General features: G+C 41.0%; 1 protein-coding gene across 6 annotated transcripts in view; it reads right to left on the bottom strand.

Annotated features, from left to right (window-relative positions):
* Positions 1-155: 155 nt before the first annotated feature.
* KAT6B (lysine acetyltransferase 6B) overlaps positions 156-22,538 on the bottom strand; it is a 195,807-nt gene continuing 173,424 nt past the window's right edge. For all 6 annotated transcript variants that reach the window (XM_047825753.1, XM_047825752.1, XM_047825751.1 and 3 more), the window contains exons 14-18: positions 11,737-11,968; positions 11,273-11,432; positions 10,280-10,666; positions 7,287-7,578; positions 156-4,277 (exon numbers count right to left, since the gene is read on the bottom strand). In XM_047825753.1, coding sequence (XP_047681709.1) covers positions 1,750-4,277; positions 7,287-7,578; positions 10,280-10,666; positions 11,273-11,432; positions 11,737-11,968 — 3,599 coding nt within the window. In that variant the 3' untranslated portion in view covers positions 156-1,749. The remainder of the gene's footprint in view (positions 4,278-7,286; positions 7,579-10,279; positions 10,667-11,272; positions 11,433-11,736; positions 11,969-22,538) is intronic.

Here is a 22,538-nt window from a genome sequence, read left to right as displayed (position 1 = left end):
CAATCCCAAATTGGGTGTTTGGGTATTAACTTTTATAAAAATGAAGTTTGCTACCACTGTGCTAAGGCCCTGAGGGGTGTTTACACAGACGGTACAGATGAGGCAACTGAATATTTGTATAGGATCCCTTTGCAAATGAAGATCAAAGTCAAAAAGAAAAAAACAAATTCACTTTATTTTAAAGACAATGATTGGCATACAGAAGGTATGCACCAGCATAAAATAAACTTTCATGAAAAGCATTAAAATCCATTATAAATTAATTTATTAAATAGGTATTTGGTATATGTGATGGTTTTATTAGATATTACTCTTATTTATTGCCAACCCCCTCCCCCAAAGTCAAAACAAATCAGAAAATCTCATAACTCCAATTTACACTAAATAATTTATTTTCCCAAAATGTGTATGTGTTCTGAGATGTGACACATGATACAGTTCCATTGGTCATTCTCTATCAATCATAATATGACAGGACACAAGAGGCTAAAAATGGCTCATCATAATTTATTTTATGTTAAAATGTACAGCTTTTTTTTTGTTTGTTTTTTTTCTTCTTTTTTTTGAAGTGACTGACTAAAAAGAGAACAGATAAATACAAGAGTGTCGCTGGCTCCTATTTTATACAAGGATTACGCCTCTCCTGCTTGGCCCTTACAGTCACCCTGTACAGGTACAAAGGCTACAAAAAAGGAAGCAATATAAACAGACACAAATAACTTTTTTTTGCTTTTTTACATGCGATTTGTAAGCTTAGTTTGAGCTATTCACAAGCTACTTCTCTATTTTTCCTTAAAAAATAACTCCAATATTTTATAAAGATAGAAAAATCTACAGATGGAATGAAAATGTAAAGTTAGAGGCATTTCCATAAAATAGCAACTTTACACCAAATTCACTATTTTTTTTTAAATCCTGCCAAGTATTTGGACATATATGAAATGTTTCAAAACCTGACAGATAAACACTGAGATATGCTTCATTCAATAAACAGAAGTCTGCATTTATAAAACAGAAAGCTGCCTTTTTTCCCCAAAGAAATCTGTCACCAAAATGGAAAAGGGTCTCAACTTTACACCAAACATTTAGCAATAAAACCCCTTTTGACTAACCAAATGGGAATAGCTTTTATAGCTCTTTACAGTTTTATAATTAACAAAAATATAATTTTTTTTAAACCCTCAAATTAGGGCACCCTAATCAAGGCAAAAAACTTAAGAAATGGCTTACTGTTAGCACAACACTTGTACAGTACTACAAAATGCACTGTCACTAACAAAGACATTAGCGGCATGCTGAAGTGTCACCTTAAACAAAATATACAATAACTGAAATGCTAAAGGCATTTACATGGAGTGGACAGGGAAGAAAAAAAAAAGTTCTAGGTTCAGTATTAAAACAGATAATTTGGTGGGGCGGGGCTTGATATCCACATCATTTCATGGAAGCAGGCACAACAAGTGGCTGCCTTCAAACTGTAGTCCAGAGAGGCCTTCCTTTGCAGAGAATTTCATATAAAAGTAACAGAAACAAAGATACCAAAAAAAGAAAAAGGAAAAAAAGAAAAACAACTTGTATAAGGCTTTCTGCTGCATACAGCTTTTTTTTTTTTTTTTTAAATAAATGGTGCCAACAAATGTTTTTGCATTCACACCAATTGCTGGTTTTGAAATCGTACTCTTCGAAGGTATTTGTGCAGATTCAATCCAATAGTGATGCCCAGGGGGATCTTGTGACTGCCCATGTTGCCTACCTTCTCATGTAGGACCCATTGAGAGACTGTTTGGACATGCCCGTGTTCATGTAGCCGTGATGTCCGGGGGCCGTGTACATCATGTTACCATGGGGCGGGGTCTGCATTGGCTGCTGGGCATATGGCTGGGTTCCCATCATGCCCATCTGCATCTGCATAGGGTATTGGGGTGTTTGATTCATGTAGCCATGATTGCTGTGGTAGCCGCTGTTCATCATCGGCTGGGACATGCTGTACCCATTCATGGCATTGAGAGTATTCATGTTCATGTTCACAGAGTTGACATTGTAGGCTGGGGCTGGCATCAGGTTCACACTCATGTTCATACCTCTCTGCATCGTTAAAGTCCGTGCAGGACCCTGCATGGCTACAGTCTGGGAGCGCCCATAGATCTGAGACTGATGGGTGGCAGCGGCTGGTGACAGAGATGCCGATTTGGTTCTCATGGAGACGTGGCCCTTGCTGGCAATCTGGGTTTGCAGTCTTTGGCTGTGAGAGATGCCAATGTTTGATGCAGCCATGTTCCGTTGCAAAAGAGGCGGTGGCAGATTCATCGGAGGAGGAGTCAGGTTGGGGGGTGGGGTCATTGTAGCTTGTGCTTGGGGTCCCCCAGGGACAGAGTGCGGAGACTGAGAAAGCTGGACAAGCCCTGTGTTACTTAATGGTGTGGACAAAGAGGCACTGTTTGCATAGGAAGTTACAGCAGCGGAATGGCTGTAAGGCAATGAATGATCAATAAGTGTATTAGTTAACTGCTGTAGTTTGGCAAGGCTGAAGGTGGCTGATGGCTGTGGGTAATGCCCAGCCCCAAAATCACTCTGACCCATTCGTTCATATAAGCCAATGTTGGCGTTGCCAGTCTCAGGGATGTCAGCCAGCTGCATCGGTGGGGTGAAGTTAGTGGCCATGCTACACTGAGCCAGCTGCTGGCTGCTGCTTGGAGGCCTCTCCACCACACAGCCTTGAGGAGACTTGACGCTGCAGGTTGGGGGAGAACTGATGCTGGTTTGCTGCAGCATGCTGCAGCTCCCACTGATGTTGGACATCTGCTGGGTGACAGCACAGCTGCTCTGTGTCAGATTGCTAGAGGTGAGGTTGCTATAGGAGCAGCTGTTCTGTGAAGAGCCGTTTCCGCAAATGCTGCCGCCCATAGTAGAATCATAGCTACTAGGGTTCTCGTAGTTCTCGGTTGTGCTCTCGATACTGCCCAGGTCACTAAATCCACTGTCCACGACTTGCTGGGAATGATCTGAAACTGACGGGACATCCATCATTGGACTGGTTTCCATGTTTTGCAAAGACGGCACGGAGATGGCACTTTGATCCGGGCTGATTTGGGCATAGCTGTTTTCCAGGGCAGGGACACTTGGGCTGTTGACAGAACGTACTGACTGGCCAGGATGGGAATGGACAGATGAAACTGGGCTACTGTGGTCTGACTGCTGGCAATCATCTAGAGTGGCGGCTATCTGTGGGCTTTGGTCTGCATGGGTGTAGTTTTGTAGGCTTCTGCAGGCCTCTTGAGTCTCAGCACAATCCTGAAAAGTGTCGTCCTGTTCACTATTCTCCTGGGTCAAAGATTGAACTGCCTGAACGGTCTCAGAGTCAATTTCCATGGCCGTCGTGTTTCTCTCTTTGAACTCAGAATCCACTTCTTCGCCACTCTTTTGGTCCTGCTTCTGTGCCTGTTCTTCTGGGGATTCCTCATCAGATTCAGGTGCAGCTTCAGTGTCTCCAGAAAGCTCCTTAGGTTCACTGTTACACGCAGCTGCAAGGTCAACGCCACACTCCATTAGGACCTCTGAGTTCGAATGACTAGGCTGGACACTAAGGTCTAAAAAAGCCTCCTGGTTTTCTAGTACTTCTTTAAAGGATTCTCTTGGGCGTTCTTCCTTCTCTGCTTCTCCACACTCCATGTGACTGTCATCTTCATCATCTGCATCATGACCCTCATTGTGAGATGGCTCTTCATCCTCTTCCTCCTCCTCTTCATGATCATCCAGAGGAACAGGGTCTTCTTTGTCCGTGAAGACTTCTGGTTCCTCTTTTTCCTGATTTTTAGCACCACCTGGGTCTTTTTCTACATTTTCTTCTTCTTCCTCCTCTTCCTCTTCTTCCTCCTCCTCTTCTTCCTCCTCGGGTTTCATTAGATCATCTTCTGGTTTTTCACCTGGTGATTTATTTGGACTTATCGGTGCACATGTTTCATCCCTTGTGTTTTCATCCCGAGGCAGCAGGGGTTCCACGGCTTCCTTGACTTCCTCCTCAATCCTGGTGGGAGTAGGGCTGGTTTTGCCTTCTGGAGTCTCCTTCTGTTCTTCTACTGTTATCTGGTCATCAGGTTCCATGGGTGTTTCTGGCGGGGTGTACAAGTTCAGTTTAAATCCGGTCTTCCTCTCTTTGTTTGGCCTCCACTTAGATAGACTACGTTTTGTTCCTTTTGGCCACACTTGTTTGCACTTTAGAGGTTCAAGATTGTCTCTACTGCCTTCTTTCAAGTTATCTGTATCATCATCCATATTGTCTTAGCGAGGAGACAGAGAGAAACGAGAGGAAGAAAAACAAAGTCTTAGAAAGCATAACCTTGAACAACTTGAATTCATTCTTTTCAATTAATCAGTAAACACTGCTTTTGATTTCAAGAGTCGATGATAAAGACATAATCAAAACGAATACAGAATCATATTGTGCTATAAACCAAGTAAACAGTCCAGGTCTGGGAAAGTAATATATGTCTTGTATATTCCCTCTCTCCCCTTCCCTCCCGACCTCCGACAGAAAGTTGTGCTTTTTATAGAAAGCACACGGATACAGACAACTATAATACTCTTATTTGAGTTTAACAAATAAGACATTCTCTGATGTAAAAGCCTGGAATTCATTCCACAATGTAAAACGAATAGAAGCCTAACTCACATATCTGTCCTGAGAAAGTAAATTTTTGTTTGTGGACATTTACTAGATTTAAATGATCTCGGATGACATGACTTACTTTGATTTGAATGTTCTCTCTGACATAAGAATAAACTGTGTACCTCCGAAACAAATGAAGACATAACTCCAAAATACAAATGCATCTGTTATCTATATTAGAGGATCATCATTTTTGCATGATACAAACTATGATGTAGTTACCATGAAACAATTGAATATTTAAACAACTGGCATTCTTTTTATCACTAATTCTGTCCACATTGTATTTTTTTTTTTCAACGTTTATTTATTTTTGGGACAGAGAGAGACAGAGCATGAACGGGGGAGGGGCAGAGAGAGAGGGAGACACAGAATCGGAAGCAGGCTCCAGGCTCTGAGCCATCAGCCCAGAGCCTGACGCAGGACTCGAACTCACGGACCGTGAGATCGTGACCTGGCTGAAGTCGGATGCTTAACCGACTGCGCCACCCAGGCGCCCCATGTCCACATTGTATTTTGATCAATTTGTTGCTCAAATGTAAGGTTTGAATATTAAAGTAAATAAGAAACAAACCAAAACTGTCATGTTCATTTTAACTCAGCTAATATTATTTTCACTGTACCTTTACACACATATGAATATAAACCAATTTGTAAGTATATTTGTAGAAATATAAGCAAGCAAATAAATATATGAATAAATGCAAATATAAAATACCTAAGTCTTCATGAGACCTTTAGAGAGTTAAAGCTCAAACTCATCTCCTGGAGGAGTCAATGTAAAGGAAAAGCTTTACAAAGAAAAATAGCCTTATTACAAACATTACTGTGGAGAACAAACAGAAGATTTTACATTCAATGTGGAACAGAGATCTTTTTTTGTCGGAATGGAGGGATTTCTAATCTGTCAGTGCAGAGCAGGGTAAGCCTTAGCTCATTTATGTAATAAAAGGATTACCCATAAACTTACCTGCAAGTACTACATTCAAATTGGCTAGCTGAGAACACATAAGTGATGTAGAGGGATTCCTTCACAAGTTCAAAGTACAACACCCAATTAACAGTCACTGCAAGATTCTCAAATGATTTTATTTCTATTCACAGTAATAACCATGCCAGTGCCCCTGGAGTCCACATGTTACTGGACCTACAGCTTTTGTAGGAACACCTCTCTAAATCAGAAGATGAGTTTTCTGATGATTAATTTTTTAAGAAAGAAGATCTTGAAAGGAATCAGAAGTAATATGGCCACTTAGGATTTTAAAGACAAATGGCACAAAGTGGAGAATAAAAGGTAGTGATGATTCATTTACAGGCTCCTGAGAAGGTAGTTAAGAACCGGAAATAAGGCTCAATGTCCACACAAAAAATGGTGTCTTGCTATAGTTTGTTGTTGTTGTTGTTTGTTTGTTTAAAGAAATGGGGTGGGGGGGGAAGGCCTGAGATTCTTTATACCCCGGGCAAGATGTTATTCCCTCAGGACACTACTGTATGTAGTAATAGTATACCTATTAATTATAAAAGTCAGGAAGATGCTTGCTCATGCCCTTAAAGTTGTGACTTTTCTTTAAAAAAAATTTTTTTTTCTACGTTTATTTATTTTTGGGACAGAGAGAGACAGAGCATGAACGGGGGAGGGGCAGAGAGAGAGGGAGACACAGAATCGGAAACAGGCTCCAGGCCCCGAGCCATCAGCCCAGAGCCCGACGCGGGGCTCGAACTCACGGACCGCGAGATCGTGACCTGGCTGAAGTCGGACGCTTAACCGACTGCGCCACCCAGGCGCCCCCAAAGTTGTGACTTTTCAAAAGCAAGAGAGATACCTGCAGTTCCCAAAGAAATGAGATGGCCTCTTCCTAGATGGAAGAGATGTTGGAATAAGTTTTTAAATACAGTCATTTCAGCTGTAGAGTGGATAGATTGCCCCACAAATCCTCATGATTCAGCTGGGAGCTTAAGTTCCCAGCCCAAAAGGCAAGGAATGGTTGCTTTTAAACTGGATATCAAAGTTGATTCACCGGTGTTAGTATTTGTTTTTAGAGGATGGGGTGGGGTGTCTCTGCCAACAGCAAATTTTGAATTGGTAATTTAAAAGGAAGGACAATTTCCTGATTTCTACATTATCCTATATTATCAAAGCTAATACTGATGGTGTGGGTGAGTTGAAATGATTCTTGATAATAATATATCCTAAGACACCACTAATTATAAGATGTGCCATCGATTTTTTATAGGAAAAAAGAAATTATTGCATTCAATGCTCACAGTAATATAAACCCTGATTCTGGAAATATTTAATGTGAAAAAAAGCACTTAGTAGAATCAAGGAGACGCAGTGTATTTCTTACTGAGAGACTTCAAAGTTTTTGAGGACAAGCCAATTTCTAAGATGAACCCACCTAGAGGAATGTTCTGGCCTTAGAAGTTGTTTAAAATAAAATTCAATTCCAGGAAGAAGGGATAGAACCTTTTATGAATGAGAATAGACAGATGAGCACTTATTCCTGGTGGGTCGACACAACCTCAGAGATGCCTTTGGGTATAACTTCAGGTGCCTGCCTTTTGGCAGTAACACACAAGATATTCACAAGGATAAGATTTTTATAATTCTTCCACTTACTTCTACAAGGGTCAGCATTCTTAAAACAATGATTGTCTTTTTCTTCCTCTTCCTCTGTTTTTCTTTTCTTCCCAGGCTGATGTTGGAATGCTTTTCTCAGGACTGGCTTCCCTCCATCTTCCTCCACTTCAATCTCACAGGTAGGCTCCAGGTGCGGCATTGGCCTCTCTTCATCTGAGTTGTCAAAGGGCTCATTCAGTACTTCTGTCGTCTCAGAAATGGTCTCAGTTGTTACACTGCTGTTGATCCTCCTGCGTTTACGACCCCTTTTCTTCTTTAGTACAAAAGGCCGCTGAAATTAATTCCAAACAATACATAAGAGCTCATGAGAAATTAAATGGTTGAGTTGATATGCAGCAAACATGTACTGAAGGCATGTCTCAGAATCTTACACGTAAAGACTTCTGTAATGCCTTTGTACTTAACCTTCCATTTGATGTTTAACATCCCTCTCGGGCTCCAACTACACAGGCAAGTGTTTTCCAAATAAAACAGTTGTTTACTCAAGAAGATGCTTTGAGAGGGAACATCACCGCAGCTGAACTGTAGACTTTAAAAAGCTAAGGTTTGCTTTTCTAGAATATATTTTCCGATGGTACTTGCAGACTTCAATATTCTACATTATAGCTATTAAGTCCTCATGGACACAGATGTTTCCATAAATGTTGCAATAACCAACTAGCCACTGGGTCACTCATTTAATACTTGATAACTGTTCAAGGAGCACCTTCTCTATGCAAAATGCTACAGGAAGTTTGATGGCATACAAGGTTAACCTAATTGTTCCCTATTTCATAAGACTTCAGGAACAATGAAAAGGGAAGAAGACAGGGTACTAGAAGAAAGGATTATTTAATGTTTAAAATGTTAAGAGAGTCATGTATTGGTGACTACAGGGATGTCAGCAACTGACAACTTTATAAAGTATTTTATTATACAAGGCATCTAAAAAATTAAGACATGTGAAATCTGTCCTGTTTATAGAAGATACGAAAAATTTTTTTCTGATTGTACTACAGGTTGGTAGCAATTATAAAATACTTTTGCCCATGCAAAAAAGCATTTAATGAAACAAAATTAAAATATAGGAATAACCCATTTGCTGCTTAAATGGAATGTGTCAATAGTGGGCCTGAAAAATTATTTAAAATATATTGCAAAGAAGGTTCAATATGCTTGGTTAAAACTCAAACTCTTACGGTGTCTGGGTGGCTCAGTCAGTTAAGTGTTCCGACTCTTGATTTTGGCTCAGGTCATGATCTCACGCACGGTTCATGAGATTGAGCCCCCTGCACTGGGCATGGAGCCTACTTGAGTTTCTTTCCTTCTCTCTATGTCCCTCCCTTGCTCACATATTCTTTCTCTCTAAAGAACAACAACAACAACAACAACAACAACAACAACAACAACAAAAACTCAAAGTCTAAGTAAACTGTATCCAAGAATTACTGTTGCTCACATTAACTCTCTGAATCTTCACGTATAAACCTGATAATCATATTCTGTAATTAACATTTATGGTTATTAACACTCCCAGTTGGCCTGCCCTCCCTAACTCACTAATTTTCCCAAACGTGAGTACAACCCATGTAAAGAACTAGTTTTCTTTATTTTTTTAGTGTTTGTTTATTTTTGAGACAGACACAGAGCATGAGCAGGGGAGGGGCAGAGAGAGATGGGGAGACACAGAATCTGAAGCTGGCTCCAGGCTCTGAGCTGTCAGCACAGAGCCTGATGCGGGGCTTGAACACATGAACCGCAAGATCATGACCCAAGCCGAAAAGTCAGACGCTTAACTGACTGAGCCACCCAGGCACCCCAAAGAACTAGTTTTCTTTAAATTGAATCAATTTATATGATGGGAGTCCATATCGTACCTTGGATAATCCTGGTTTTGTTGTTTTTAAAACAGATTTCTTTTGTAGTATACATAATACCTGAATACATTTGTCTGGTAAGAAATCCAAGATTACTCACAAGTCTGAAGTTTACTTTATGGAGAGCTCTTTTCTACCCCTTCCCCACAGCTGCCCTTCCATTAAAAGACTATCAGGCTTAGAAGAAAGCGCACCAAGCTGGGATTTACAACAGCAGGTTCTTTGACGCACAGTACATAGGATGGCCTTGGGGCAGAGCTGCAACTTGTGTTATTTCTGTAAGTCTTAGCTATACTAATAATATCTGGTTCCTTACTATGTCACAGATAGATACTGAAGACAAAAATATCAGATCTGGGTTAAACAATCACCTAAAGACAAGACCAATTTTTTACCTTGTGCACAAAGTATATCTACAGTGACCACCAGGCTATGAGAAATTGTGTACTTGTCCACCAATGCAAAACATCAGCATCAGTATGGAGAGCCTGAAGTACCTTCTAACAATTCTATGCGAAGAACAAGAAAAATATTAATATTTTTCTGATAATATTTTTCTTGTTCTTCGCATAGAATTGTTAGAATATTATAATATAATGTTATCTATCTACATAATATAGAATAAATTTATTTATATCTATATAATATAAAATAATATAATCTATATAATATAGAATATTATCAGGAGTGCTGGGGTTGGAGTCTGAGCACTCATCTGGTTCTAGCTCCATCTCTGTGGAGCTGGATGACCTTGGACAAGTCTCCTAGCCTTCCTAGGCTTTGGTGTTTTCATCAAAACACACTGAAGGGTGGTTGAAGTGCTCTCCAGGGTCCTTTTCTGTTTGCATAGCCTGACTTCTCTAGTCCCACAAACCAGCAGGTGGCAGTAACTACTAGACTAGGAAGCCCGCCTGTCCCTACTTTAACAAAACAGCACTAACCTCAAAAAGTAAACACAATCATGACTGTAAGATAAAGGATGATGATATATGATCAGCAGGACTGAATACAGACTACTTCTAAAGAATAGAGAGTGAAACAAATACTAATAGAATGTTTGCAATGACAAATAAGATTTGATTGAAACTGACTCACTGAAAATCTAAACACACATACCTTTCTCTTTATAGCAACTGATTGTGGTTTAGTCAATCTTGGAGGAGAACTCTGAATATTTTCTTCTTCCTCCTCCTCCTCCTCCTCCTCTTCCTCCTCCTCTTCCTCCTCCTCTTCCTCCTCCTCCTCCTCTTCCTCTTCCTCCTCCTCCTCCTCTTCCTCCTCTTCCTCCTCCTCCTCTTCCTCCTCCTCCTCCTCTTCACTGCTCTCTTTAGACAGCTCCATAAGCTGCCCTCGCTCCCCTGCCACTGGCCGGCTCTCCGGGGAATGCAAATATTTATTTTTCGATTGTACTTTTGCAGGTGATTGCCTACTGTTCGCTCTAGAGGACAGGATTTCTTGCTCCTCCTTTTCCCAGCAGCTAGCTTGTTCCATTAGCCGCTCGGCCTAAGGGGGGGGGGGGGGGGGAGGGTAAAAATGGTGGGCCAGTGAAAGGGCAGTTAAGACACAGCCTCTAAGGATCAAAGGCAAAGGATCTCTTAAGTTGTTTCTGAACAGAACAGTCAGCCAGCCAAGCAACATTCCAGCTGCATCATCTCAGGACTCTTTTGCATCAGTTAGGATAACAAATCAAAGAAGATTGGGTTTCATGGGATATTTAGCAGTATTAATGATGCAGCGAATTGATTTGAGTCCTTTATCACTACATTACATGCTCACTGGCATGGAGCACTTTAAGCAAGTTCATAAACACAAAGAATCGATTGACATTGCAGCCTTGGAGCTCAGCACCAAATGTGATCTGATTACATGCTGTCAGTAGTGAAAAATGCTGCTTTGTGATCAATGATAAATGTTTCATTTTTCATACTCAATTCAATAAAATTATCATGTCTTACCATGCAACCTCAGTTAGGATAAATTAGTGCCATATCATTTCACAAGCTCTTTCTACATAACCAAGCCTTTGACAACGATGTTAATGACTTTCTCAGCCTAAGAATGCTGCAGGAGTGAAGTCACACAACTTAGGCAGACGAAGTCAATCATTACCTCTTTCTCAGCTTCTCGCTCTTCTTCAGAAACTGCAGCATTAGAAATTAAAATTGGGGTCCATCTTAGACTCTCTGGATCAAGTTCATTGGTCCGGGAACAGGTTTTCAGCTTTTCCATGTGGCCCAGTATCAACTTTTCCCTTCTAATGATGACAAATCTGTAATGTGATGAGGCAGAACAAAGTGCAATCAAAAGCTGAAATTTCATTTCACCTACACACGTTGACAAATGCTACTAGGTTAGGAAAAATCAGAGAGCTCATCAATGAAAAAATATAGCAAATTGAAATCTGACCAGCAAAACAGTATCATTTCCTGTTTTCTGTTTAGGAGAAAGGTTTTGATAATACCTTTGGGGGAACCTCTTATCTTAAACTGGAATGAGGCCACCTAACTCCTGGGACACTTTCTGGTGTAAGATGCTTGAGAGGCAGCCAGTGATGCCCCGGCATCGGTACTCACCTGCCATCCCTCTTGTCAATCATATGGAGGTGCTGCAGAGTGGTGGCGATGTCATGTGGGCACATGCCTGTAGCTCTGCTGATCGCCTTGATGCTGATGTGCCTCTCCTGGTGGTGGTAGAGATATTCTAAGATGACACTCTTCCAATAGGCCAGGTAGGAGAGACGGCCCAGATCGGAGAGTGGCTTTTCAGGAGACCCTGCTTGGCCTTCTCTTCTAGAAAGCAAATAGCCTAGGGCAGAAAAAGCCAAAGATGACTTCACCGTGGTGTTTTTAGACATTGGGATAGGGGCCCCTCAAAATAATATAAGTAGCAATAAGGTAAAGACATCACATCAAACTTTATGTATGCAGTCTCTTCCCAGTTATAGTGATTTGATCTCCATGAAGTTTATGCTTATGAATCCTTTACAGTAGCACTGTAAGTCAATTCACATTGCTAGAGGCTGCATTTCAAATATACGTCATGGCATATTTAACAAAGCTAAGGTTGAGGACGTTACTTCTGATAAATTTCAACATCCAAGTTTCCCACCAGCTTTAGATTTTCTCAAAATCGAAATGTCAGGCACTTAGAAATCCTGTCAAGGGACCACCCTAAACATTAATGGGCAAGTTGTTTTCCACAGGAAGGACCTAATGACCCTTTGACAGCTGGATCTTAATAAAAGAGAAGGGTCTCTGTTGACTCAGATTCTATATTGCTTGTTACATTTAACTAGCCGGCTGATCTGAAGCTTTGTTTTAGGACTAATAAAAGAATGTCTTTTAAGTCGACTGCTGCAACTCACATCAGCTCTACCAGCTCTATTTTCACCTCTTTCATGTAAATTAATTTATAATCCAACCCCAGAATGTTGCTCCCACAAATTAAAACAAAACAACCTCCTTAAAACAAACTGTTTTATGTATACTCAGGAAATCCCCGAGCATGGTAAGCTTCTGAATATGCGTTCTGCAGCATTACTGTGAAGGTTCTTGGCAAAGGGATTTTTTAAATGATTTAAAACTTTAAATCCACTTGAAGGTAATGAATGAAAGCTGGCGGCTGTCTTGGTAATTAAGAGCCACTTATGGAGTAGAGAAGGAATGCTGTAAACTAATGATGTCTACCTTGCTCTAATTATCAATTTCAATAGCCTCACCTTCATGAACTTCCTAAATTTAAACAAACATCAACCACATACAGTAGGTGGCAGCAATTACAAAATCATGCTGCTCTGTAAACCACCCAAATCTTCAGCATTTTTCTTCTTTATCTACATTTCCAAAATGGCTGCATTCTCAAGAATTTTCTCAATTTTGGATTTTTTCTTAGAAGGACAAAATCAAGCCTCTGATGCATTTTCCTGCCTCTCAAAATCACTGTAAATAATGCAGAAATATAGAACAAGAAACCCAAACTGACCTACACCCTATAGGGGTGTAACCACAGCATTTTGCATTTTGATGGTTTTAATCTGAATGCCATGATAAAGAATAAGCATACATTTAACTTTAGGCTTTCCTGCAGTCTTTTGACTTATTTGTCTCTTTAACTCATGCTTAAGAGTAATGTATTTGATTGAATGGTAAACAAGCACCACCAAATTTTACAGTCAAACCACTGTCGACACGTCATTCAGCTGCATCCAGAGGCTTTCAAGAGCAGTGTGTCCGGAATGCTAACAGTGATGACCACGGTGCTGAATCCAGCCCAGATCATGCCCTGTCAATATGGAGAAGAGCTCTCTGTCGCTCAAGTACAAAGGGTGCCCAAACCCCAGAGCACAGATAATTGGCACATCCATCACCTGCCTCCTAAGTGCTTGGCACATGCTGAGAAATCTACTCAGTTGGCTGGAGGACCCGGCTCTGTACTACTGCGAGGGGAGAGGACCATAGTACCATGGCTGTGGAACTATCCCCTTGATCCGCAGTCCCTCACTGGTTCTTATCTGAACCTCCCAGTTAGGGACAGAAAGCCTCAGTCTCTCAGCTCAGCAGAAAGCTTTCTATACAACTAAAGTGGTCAGAAGGCGGTATGTGCCCTTCCTTCCTACCTTAGGTTCCGCTATGAGCAGTCTTACCCAGGAAGCACATGGATTTCTTTGTTCTGTCTTCTCTTCCCTCAGTCTCTACCCTGGGCTCAGCCAAAATCCCCCCCAAACATATTTTATACAGCTGCTCATGTTTTCACACCCCGAGGCAGTACAAATATAGCTTATCATGGCCTCAGCCTAAATTGGTCAGGCCACTGGAACTCTCAGGCAACCTGGGGTCTGTGGAGAGCCTTTAGGCATAAACTTTTCAGCACCTGCAATTCCCACCTCGCTAAGTGGCTGTCTCTTGGGACACTCTCGGACACAATCCACAGTCTGTGGCTGACACTGCCATGGGAGAGTCCTGGGACTCGAAGGGGGTTGGGGAGGTGGTGGCAGGGAGCATGTGTACACTGAGCCCGGGAAGCCCACTGGATTTTCACAGCAAACACCTCCATATAGCACTAGTGAAGGCTACAAAGCAGGAAGGTTACCAACACCTGCCAGCAAGTGGTAATTTCCTGGGTGCTGGGGAAGAAAAATTGCAAGCCAAAACTCCACCTAGAAAACATCAAGCAGGTCTTCAGGGATGATGTGCACCAGCATTTCAGACCACACAATGCCATGGTCCAAAGGCATCACTGCATTGCCTGATGTTAGTTTTTCCTTCTCTGACTCATGAGACCCTCAAGGGTCTTATAGCAATGGAAATAACTTGCATTAAGCTGAGAGCCATTTATGAGTCCACGAAGTCTCCTCCGAAAGGAGAGATGTTTAGATTAAATGCAATTCATCTCCAAAATAAGAATGACCAAAGGTAAATTTCTGATTCCTTACTAGTTAAGTGAAATCACTTGTAATGTGTTAAAATGGATAGCTTAGAAGAAAAAATGTCCACGTCTACTCCATAGGTGGACTAGGTTGCTGTAATACAGAATTTAAATTTTACCTGCAGCACTTTCCCTCAAAAAAGTTGTAACTGGGAAGGCGTCTGGGTTGCTCAGTCGTTTAAGCATCTGACTCTTGATTTTGGCTCAGGTCATGTTCTCACAGTGTGTGACTCTGAGCCCTGCATCAGGCTCTGCAATCATAGTGTGGAGCCTGCTTGGGATTCTCTCTCGCCCTGTCTCTCTGCCCCTTGCTTGCTCATGCTGTCTCTTTCTCTCTCCCTCTCCCTCAAAAATAAATAAATAAACATTAAAAAAAAAAAAAAAAGCTGTAGCTGGTAGCACTTCACTACTCTGACCTTTTAACATGGAATGATTTAAATAATGAATTTCTAGCCATCTTTTGTTTTCTTCTACTTTTTTTAGGCTCCTCAAATCAGAATTACTATATAGCCAATTGACAGAACAATTTTTGGTAAGAACATTTAGTTCATTTAGTTGTTGAGTAATTATAGTGATGTGGTGATTTAATGTTACAGCTCTTAAATTTAACTTACCAAAAAGATTCCAAATAATTGATGTAAGATGCAGGGAAATAAAAAGCACTTATCTTGGAAGCCGGTGTATTATCCTGAAGATCTGAAACAAGTATACCACACCCCTGGTGAACAGATTCCCATGGTGCTCTCACACCTTTCCTTTTCTTTTTAACGTCTATTTATTTTGAGAGAGAGACAGAGCACGAGCAGGGGAGGGGCATAGAGAGGGAGACACAGAATCCAAGGCAGGCCCCAGGCTCTTGGGGCCGATACGCAGCTTGAACTCATGAGCCGTGAGATCATAACCTGAGCCGAAGTCAGACGCTCAAATGACTGAGCCAGCCAGGTGCCCCTCTCACACCTTTCCTTAACGGAGGACACTCTGAATCAGAAAACCTGAACTATCTCTGGGGAAACCTGGCTGTTCAGACTAAAAACAAAGTGGTGTTTGGAGGACAAATCCCAGTAGCTGCAGTATAATTAATTGCTGGTGAAATTATTACCTTTAAATTGTCTGGGAGCTAGAGGTGCAGGTGAACAGCACTTATTCTGTGATCAGGAGACTTGTAATTGGAAAATGGCCCATCAACTCTTCACCCACATCAACTATCTTGATACTACAGAAAGGTGGCTTTCTCTTTTGCTTCACTGGAACCACTTACCCAATGGAAGGTGAGGTCTCAGTTTTGGTGTATGGACCACACACTAATTCAAAAGATTATCAAGGTGTTTGCTTAAAGGGAAAGTTAAGACCATTGTTGTGTCTGCAAAAGGTAAGCATGTCTAAGCTGTACTGATTACGTAGGACCCAAATTTACCTCACCTCTGTTAAGGCTGACCTACTTGTAGGAAGAGAATCATGATTGCTTGTGTTTGAAATGGTTAAAGTGGTAAAAAGTTGCCTTTGTGTAAACAGATCTTTTAGGATAAGGAAGGAACTATCTGGACAAGGTCAAGAGTTGTTTTTGCAGACCTAAATTCCCAAATTAGTTGAGCTCCCAGCGTATTAACTGCAAAGCTAACCCTTGTTTAATGTGAAACATTCCTTCCTTTTAAACTAGTAATATTTCAAGATTGTAGGCTGGACCAGAAGTGGAATAATTTTCATGGATAAGGATTTCCCCCCACAAAGGCAGCCACTCTTCACTCCTGCACACCTTCATCTTCTACCATCTGGAACCAAACCGTATGAACCTCCTCAAATACAAAGTGTGAACTCTGGCAAGCTACTCCCAATTCCCATCTGTCTGGATCGTGTGAGTCTGGGGTTACTGGCTGCTTTTAGGAGAAGATAATCTTCAAGGATTACACACCTTTCATCAGACACCTGTTTAGCTCAGCAAACCTTGCTGAAAGGTTCATTATCAGTAGACAGCACTGGGTTTGCAAGCCTGGGAACTGACACCAGGCCAGGGATTTATGGCAGGTCTTGAGCAGAGGAAATCAGATGGCTCTAACCATGTATCTCATGATTAAGGATGGAAATTCACTGGTCTGTGTCATCTGTTACTGGTTTCTAGGGTTAAGCAGCCCTGTGACCAAGTGGATGAATGGCGTGTTATCAGTTTAAATAGTGATAAAGAACCTGCTGAAATTTTGTGATGATTTTGCAATTAGTAAAAAAGGAAACTGAACCTTACTCTTCCTACTGTTTTCAGAGAACTAGAGTGCTCCAGATGACCTGTGACCTGCCTGATTCCTTACTACTTTCCATTTATTTTTTTATTTTTTATTAAAAAAAATTTTTTTTTAACATTTATTTATTTTTGAGACAGAGCATGAACGGGGGAGGGTCAGAGAGAGGGAGACACAGAATCTGAAACAGGCTCCAGGTTCTAAGCTGTCAGCACAGAGCCCGACGCGGGGCTCGAACTCACGGACCGTGAGATCATGACCTGAGCCGAAGTCGGCTGCTTAACCGACTAAGCCACCCAGGCACCCCATCCATTTATTAAAAGATATAGATGCCTCCCTAGCAAAAATGGAAATTTTGAATTTTTGAGATATTTTATACTTTAAGAGGTTGGTTTTGAAAATGTGAATGTTTAAGACATTTCTCTCACAATTCTATGGGCTTGAAGTAATTAATTACGTAACAACTTAGAGTAAATATTGCTTGACTTTTCCACAGACTTCTCAGTCTACTTTTTATAGAAGTCCCCCAGACTGGCAGTATCAGCATCACCCGGTAACTTGTTAAAATCACAAATTCTTAGACCTATGAACCAGAAACACTGTGGGAAGGCCCCAGCACTTCCGTTTCAATAAGCCCTCCAGGTGGTTATGATGCACACAAATTTGAGGACCACTGCTATAAATTCTGCTATGGAGCTGCTGGTTTTGATGAAGATGTTAAAACCATCGTATGCAATAGGAGAGCCACTGGATGGGAGGACTAAACAATCTCAGCTTGGCGAGGAGACCTCCCTCACCCAGCAACTTGGTGGTAGAGAAGTGGGTCCAGGAATCTCCAAAGCCCCACCAGACTGATATTTAGCAAGAGATCACTGAGTTGCTGAGTGGCTTTTTTCATAAATTCTATGCCTGTGCTTCTCAACCTTCATTATACAGTCACCTCTCATTACAACTCGATTCTGATTCAGTAGGCCGGAGACCCTACACTTCTAACAAGTTCGTATACTATGTGCCACACTTGCATTCCAAGGGTTTATACGTTAAATCAGTGGTTCTCAAAGTTTTTGGTTTCTAGACCTCTTTACATTTAAAAAAAAAATTATTTAAGAGCTTCTGTTTATAAGAGCCGTTATCAATTTTTTAGAGAAATTTGACAAATACTTATTAAGAACCAATAAACCCATTAAGGGTTAACATATTTTTTACGAAAAAATATTGTCTAAAATTAAAAAAAATAGTGAGGAGACTGGCACTGTTTCATATTTTTCCAAATCTCTTCAATGTCTGGCTTAAGAGAGAAGCTACATTCTCATATCTGCTTTGGTACTCAATCTGTTGTGATTATCACAGGTCATGAAAGTTCTTGAAAATGCCAATGTACATTCATAAGAGTGAAATGGACAAGTAGTACTTTAGTATTACTTTGAAAATAGTTATGACCTTGTAGAGTCCCTAAAAGGGCCTTAAGGATCCCCAGGAGTCCCTGGATCATACTTTGAGACTATCCGCTTTACATAAAAACTGACAAGAATTTTTAAAAGTTGGGCGCCAAGGCCACAGGTATTTTAAAACAATACGGCATTTACTAAATAAAGTGTGGCAGGTCATAAGAGGCACTACAGGTTGGTTAAGAGCAAGGGTGCTACAGCCAGACTGCCTGGAATGGAATCCAGGGTCTACTATGTACCAACTACGTGACGTTGGCTGGGCAAGTTATTTAATCTCTCTGTGTTTCAGGTCCCTCACCAATAAAATTTGGAGAATAATCATACCTATCTCTTAGGGTTGTAGTAAGAATTAAACGAATAAGCACAAAGGATGCAGAACCATGCTTGGCATGTTACTGAAACACACCATAGGTGTTAGCTATTATCATTGTTCAACATAGTAAATGAATGAAATTTCAAGGTGATCGTTTGGGTGACCAGGTATACTTCATGTAGGGGAAAGGAAACGTGGACAAAAGGAAGAAGACTGACTGCTCTATAGGGTCAGATTAAGAAGAGCTTTTCTTACTTTTCCCTTAGGCATCTGAAAATCATTCCATTTACTCCAGTGCCTCAGACAAAAGTTCTCTTCCCCCTACCCCCCAGCTAACCACCCAAATATAAATTTAATTAAAGAAAGAAGCCATGAAAAAAACCCCACATATTCTGCCTCAGTAATGATCTTAAGAAAGTGGCGACTGCAGTTCACAGCAAGAATAGTTCTGTGCCCCCCAAATTCCCTTTGGCCCTTAAGTCCTTAACTTCAAGGACTATCCTTAGGAAACAGCAAGCCCTTCAAACCACAATAACAATGACTGCTTGAGGGCGTCAGAAGAACCCTGAGACAGTCCCAGGACAGATGAAACAAAGACCCAAATGTTCTCGAAGACCCAAGTGTGTCCCTGGGAAAATGGTCTGAGCCTGTGAAACCCAGAGGAAGGAGACAGCGGGTCTCTGAGGAAGAAAGGCTGGTTACTCTGGGTCACAAACTAGACTGTCTCTCTAAGTGCCCTTTTAAGATCTCTCTTCTCACAAGCTCCTCATAGACTGCTTAGGATACTGGGCTCTGGATCAGTTATGTGGAGGTATCTCTAGACTTTCTTATTGAATTGAGTACCACCCCCACCCCCCCGGCTTCCTGGCCAAGTCCACTGCAAGAGGAATGATGCTTCTTCAACCCTACCCAGTGGAAGGTGTGTATGGTAGAGGCATGACTCCCCTGCCGCTGTATGTTTGTGCACAACCTCCAGATCATGCTGGAACTTAACAGATGAGTTCCATGATTCTGTGACTGGGTGTGGATTCCCTTGAAGGAGGTGGCCATTCTGTATGTCAGTCACCCAGGGAATATAGGAACTCACCTATTATATGAACTCACAAATAGGGCATCAGGCAGCAGGAAAGAGGATGCTCCTCCCTCTGTGGTGCCCTTTGAGGAGGGTGAAACACCTGTGAACAAGCTTCTGAATTGAGGATGACCAGGGCCAGAGACAGACCTCTATGACACAGTCAGAGGCCAAAAATGAATTAATGGTAATTGTGTAACTGATAATCTAAATCACCAAGAATGTCTCTATTTCTCCTTTCTTTATCCTCTAGGCTAGCCCAGTGGTTCTCAACCCTGATTGTACATTAGGATCACGTAGGGGCTTTTACAAACTACAGATGTCTGTGCCTTACCCCAATCTCAACTCTTGCTTCTTTCAGGCTAGTCTGGTCACAGATGCATTACGGGTTATATTAAGCAAAGGGTCCCGAGGATGACACCATGGCCAGAATGGTAAACACCAATCCCCCTTCTCCACCTCTGCCACCCCAAAGGGCTATGCTAGTACCAGTGGTGACTAATGACAAATCCAAGTAGATGGTGAATCCTGGGGGAAATGGACACATCTAAGAGTTGAGGCTAGGGAGGAGATGGTCACTGGGGAAAGAAAGCTCTGTGACAGACTTCACAGGAGTTTTATTTATTTAGACATTTAAGGAATATTTGTTTATATATGGCATTGAGTCACCACACCAGCAAGGTTCTGGCCTGGTGGATTAGGAGAATATAATTTTCTGTTCCAAGGAAATGACCATATACGAAATAGATTCAGTCTCTCAATTTCCTTGCACCGCTGACAAAGGTTTAAATGATAATAGAACAAGAGGTCTCGTCAATATCACTTATTCCCAAACTAAACTGTTTGGGGAGGAATTTTTAAAAATAACTTTCTTTAAATATAACTGGGAAGTAACCACATTCTTCATGAAGCCCACTGCCTATTACAAATCTAACTAAAGCTCTGATTCACCCCTAGAGGCACATCTAGTTAGGTAATGATAAAGCACTATCATGGCCTTTGAATACAAATTTGAAAGACATGTCAGAATAATGCCCTCCTCTTTGACCTCTTTTGATTTTCCACAGCTCAAATCACTTTTAAATCCTGGCACGTTTTAGGTAAAACAAATTTATACACGCACACAAAATTCTTAAGATGAAACTATTTGGCATTTTAAAATTATTTCCTTTCTTATAAATAGGTAAAAGTCCATGTGAGAGATTCAATCTGAAAAACTGTTTCAGAAATTAATTTAATTTTTCCAAGTTAAAACTCGGTTAAATTTTTCACAATTTCTAAGAAACAAAATCCTGCTAACAAAAATTTACCACTGAGAAATTGTAAGTTTTTAAACACTGCATTAAAAACATGCATACTTCAAAAAATGCAACTGCTCCAAGAGAATAATTGCATATAACTTGTAATGCCTCACCTGTAAGACCATTCTCCTGTTGCTAAAACATTACAATGGAAATGTTCCTTAAGTAAGCTAATAAAAGCAAAAACTAGAGTTTCTTTTGCTCACTATTATAGGTCGGAGGTTCTGTGGGTGTAGCTGTGATAGTTCACATCTCGTTGTAGGGTCTAATCCTACCCGTAGACTAAGGGGGAAGTGTGGACACTGCCAGTGATTTCAGAACCAAGCCCTAAGAGACTCTCCTTTCCATTTGTTCTCCCACAACCCGCCCCAAATCGGGTGTGTGTGTGTGTGTGTGTGTGTGTGTGTGTGTGTGTGTACCAGCTATAATTTTCTAAAACAGAAGAATGTTGTAATTCTAAGTGATAAGCTTTCACACGGCAAACACAGATATAGAGCAAGATTGAATAAAGGAAAAAGTGGAGAATACAAATCTCTCTATAAGTTTTGTTTTTGAATTACATTTCAAAGGGAATCTGTCAGTTTTTGAGATAACATTCTAAAATCAAAGCACAGACCATCACCCAATCTGATCGATCAATTAATGCTGAAAATGTAAAGGCAAAGAAACTATCTTCGGTTCTCCTCAGGTCATCCAGACAAACAGTCCTATCCCACTGGTCTACAGAAATCGAAAACTTCTCTTTTAAGCTGATTTTTTATTTATCTCCCATTCTCTTTCAAACAGGATTTGAGGTAAAAAGCCTCTGGCAATAAATGGTGGTGTCCCCACAGGGTTACCACCGAGCCCATTCTGACACACATGTGGCACATACAGGCTAGGGTGGAAGCTGGGGTGGCATGAGGTGTTCAACCAAGAGACTGGCTGGTTTGCCAGCAGATTTGGTGTCATGTAGGCATCTAGCCGTTGATACTACAGGAATCTTAAAGTCCAAATTGGCTAAATTAGACGTTAGCTATTGGGAAACACAAAACCGTATGAAATATCATCACCAGCAGTATTTAAAGACATCAGTTACTACCCCTTCAGTTAGTAGGCGATAGCTTTCTCCAAGTCCACTGTTGAGATTGCCTCCCTAATGCCAGCAGCACTTAAGAGTTGAGATTTCAGTAACAATGTATTAATATTAGCCCAGCTTTGGCCACGATATACCAATATTATCCCTGTAAGACTTTTACTGTGGGGTCACTGTTAATCAAAGAATCTCCATTCAACTTTCAAAGGACTGGAATGGTTTCGTAGTGTGTTCCACAGTTGAGTGCCTACTGTGTTCCGGGCACTCTTCTAGTTAGGTTGTATACAGACACTCCCTTTTCTAAATTTAATAAGGAAAAAAGCTATGGGAGTTTAATTTCTTAACTACTATGCATCTGCTTGAACGCAAGAACCACAAACTACATAAATAACAGGAACTCAAATAGACATGTTAACAGCTAAAGTTCATTTTTAAGAATCAATTCAATATGCTACAGGCAAGCAATCAATCACACTGCAATCATCATTTACAAATCAAAGTACAAGGCAGA

This window comes from Prionailurus viverrinus, chromosome D2 (assembly GCF_022837055.1).
Source record: "Prionailurus viverrinus isolate Anna chromosome D2, UM_Priviv_1.0, whole genome shotgun sequence".
NCBI classification, from domain to species: Eukaryota; Metazoa; Chordata; class Mammalia; order Carnivora; family Felidae; genus Prionailurus; species Prionailurus viverrinus.
The sequence above is the reverse complement of the archived record's forward strand: the minus strand, read 5'-3'. Positions and strand labels throughout refer to the sequence as shown.